At 38.3% G+C, this 3,019-nt stretch overlaps 1 protein-coding gene across 1 annotated transcript; it reads right to left on the bottom strand.

The window, feature by feature from the left end:
• Window positions 1-1,566: 1,566 nt before the first annotated feature.
• On the bottom strand, window positions 1,567-2,491 carry LOC103209059 (olfactory receptor 5V1-like). The gene is given in 2 exon segments (XM_007954825.1): window positions 1,567-1,968; window positions 1,970-2,491. Coding segments are annotated over 2 exon segments (924 nt in total).
• Between the last annotated feature and the right edge of the window lie 528 nt (window positions 2,492-3,019).

Below are 3,019 nucleotides of genomic sequence, written 5' to 3'. Positions count from 1 at the left end.
AATTTCAGACTGCAAATGTTGGTAAAAATCTTCAATTTCCTCATCTTTGGCTTTGGTGGTTGGTGCATAAATTTGAATAATAATAGTATTAACTGGTCTTCTTTGTAGGCATGTGGATATTATCTTATCACTGACAGCATTGAACTTCAGGAAAGATCTTGAAATATTCTTTATGATGATGAATGCCACCCCATTCCTCTTCAATTTACCATTCCTGGTGTAGTAGATCATATGGTTGCCTGATTCCAAATGGTTAAAAACAGTCCATTTCAGCTCACTAATGCCTAGGATATCAATCTTTATGCATTCCATTTCATTTTTGACATCTTCCAATTTTCCTAGATACATATTTTATACATTCCATGTTCTGGTTATTAGTGTATGTTTGCAGATACTCCTTCTCGTTTTGAGTTGTGCTATATCAGCAAATGGAGGTCCCAAAAGTTTTACCCTTTCAACATCATTAAGGATCAGCTCTATTCCAAGAAGTTAGCTTTTTCCTAGTCAGGTTATGAATGTCTTCTGACCTTAGGGGCTCATCTTTCAGCACTATATCAGAAAATGATTCAGGGATATTCATAATGGTTTTCAGTAATATATCAGACAGTGTTTCACTGACATTCATAAAGTTTTCACTGGCCAATTTTTTTAGAAGTGGATGGCCTCTTCCTTCTTCTGAGTGTGTCTTAATCTGGAAACTCTGCTGAAACCTGTCCACCATGGGTAACCCTATTGACATTTGAAACACTGGTGGCATAGTATCCAGCCTCACATCAACACACAAGCCACCACAGGATGAGAAATTGATAGACAAGTTCATCTCCCTTAACTGTTCCAAACTTCTCCACTCCCACTTCCTGGCCTGCCTTACCTGTTCCAGCCTTCCAAAAGCCCAAGGTTTCAAGGGAAGGTTAAAAAAAAATTAGTCAGGGCTTCAGGAGTCCTCAAGTCAAAGTAAGCCATAAGAAATGGCTTAGGTCTTTCAGGAAGATACCTGCCATAATTTCCCCACTCCATCCTATCATTGATGGGAGCAGACCACAGAAATTGTATGTATGTGTAAATATGTATGTATGTGAATATTGCTCCAAATATGAATTTTAAGTATAAGCTTAAACTGCACATTTGGAAGAAATTATGACATAGCATGTTTTCAATAAAAATAGCAATTATTTACAATATATTTTCATGGATTTTAATAGATATGTTCATGTTATGTGATTACATTGCTTATATAACTAATGTTCCTTCCATGATAAGAATGTTATTGTTGCTAATTCTAAAATTACATCCTTTGGGCTTTTGGAATCTAAAACAGACTTCCTTTAATGACAAGTTAATAACAGCATATGGTAGATTTTTTTTCCTTGTAATGTCAATAATTGGCAAAATAAACTCCATGGTATATTTTCATTATTTTCCTGAATTGTTGCTCCATGGCTAAAAATGGTATATTTTCATTATTTTCCTGAATTGTGGCTCCATGGCTAAAAATAATTTCTATAACCAAGTACAAAGAAATGGAGAACAATATTCAGGGTGATGTGTTCAGTAAGAAAAACATCTCTATTTGGATGGAACAAATATTTTTTTCAGGGCCACCTGCATATCTGTGTTTCGCAGACAGTAGACAACAGGGTTAAGGCTTGGTGTGAGAATGGAGTAAAACACAGACGCTAGCCGTCCTTGTTTGGGAGAGTAATGGGAAACAGGCCTCAGGTAAGCAAAACTCCCACTGACGTAAAACAGAATGACAGTGGCCAGGTGAGAGGAGCAAGTAAAGAAAGCCTTCCAACAACCATCAGCAGAGTGGATCTGAACTATGGTGGAGATAATGAGAACATAGGAAATTATGGTGAGGAAAAAGGCACTGAGAATAATGCACACAGCCACTACAAATCCAATTTCTTCATTGGTGTGATAATCACTGCAGGAGAGTCTCATGATAGGTGAGATTTCACAGAAAAAAATGATCAATGACGTTGGGCCCACAGAACTGGAGAGAAAAGGTGTTGATTGTGACAAAGACGGCATAGAGAGCTCCATTCACCCAGGCCACAATAACAAGCTCTGTGCACAACTTTCTACTCATAATGACCCCATAGAGAAGGGGCCTGTGGATGGCCAGACAGCGGTCATATGCCATGGATGTGAGCAAAAAGCTCTCAGATGCACACAACATTACAAACAAGAAGAGCTGAGCTACACATTCCCAAAAGGAAATGACTCCTGAGCCCATGAGTGAGTTGATCAGTGCCTTGGGGATGGTGACTGCCGTATAACACACATCCAAGAAGGACAGGTTCTTTAGGAAGAAGTACATGGGGGTGTGGAGGTGACTGTCTCTGGTCACAGCTGCAATGATGGAGAGGTTTCCCAGGAGAGCAAAGATGTAGATGAAAAGTATAAATGCGGTGCTAAGGAGTCTCAGTTCAAGAATGTCTGAGAAGCCCTTGAGAATGAATTTTGTCACAGTGGTGTCATTTGTCATTACCATATCAAGTCAAGGAAACAGATCACCAACAAATATTCAAGCCAATTGTTTTCAAAGGACATAATTGTAAAGTCTTCCATGGAGGTGGTCAAAAATAAAATTGGATCCCAACCATAGTTCACAAGTCCCACTTGCTTTTCCCTTCTTTCTCTCTTGCAGCTGTTTTCTTAATTCTGAAGCATAATAGGATCTTGAGAAATAAACATGTATTCTTTAAGTTGTTGGTTATCCACACACATATAGTTCATAGTAAATAACACATTTCAAATGAATTCACATTACTTAATGCAAAAGGAAAGATAGTTTGATTCATTCGATACTTATTCACTAGCAACTTGCATACACACTGCATTGACTAGATGTTGCTTGGAACAAAACCATAGAAAGATCTACAACTCAAATCCTCATGGAAGTTGAGCAGAAATTGTAAATAACTGAACAGATCAGGAATAGTAGTGATTGTTGTTGTTGTTGTTATTTGCCGTCAAGTCGCTCCCGACTCATAGCGACCCCTCCTTGGGTTTC

The sequence above is a fragment of the Orycteropus afer genome, unplaced genomic scaffold (assembly GCF_000298275.1).
Source record: "Orycteropus afer afer isolate SDZICR_OR568_19922 unplaced genomic scaffold, OryAfe1.0 scaffold00474, whole genome shotgun sequence".
Lineage (NCBI taxonomy): Eukaryota > Metazoa > Chordata > Mammalia > Tubulidentata > Orycteropodidae > Orycteropus > Orycteropus afer.
This window is presented reverse-complemented; position numbering and strand designations above follow the sequence as displayed.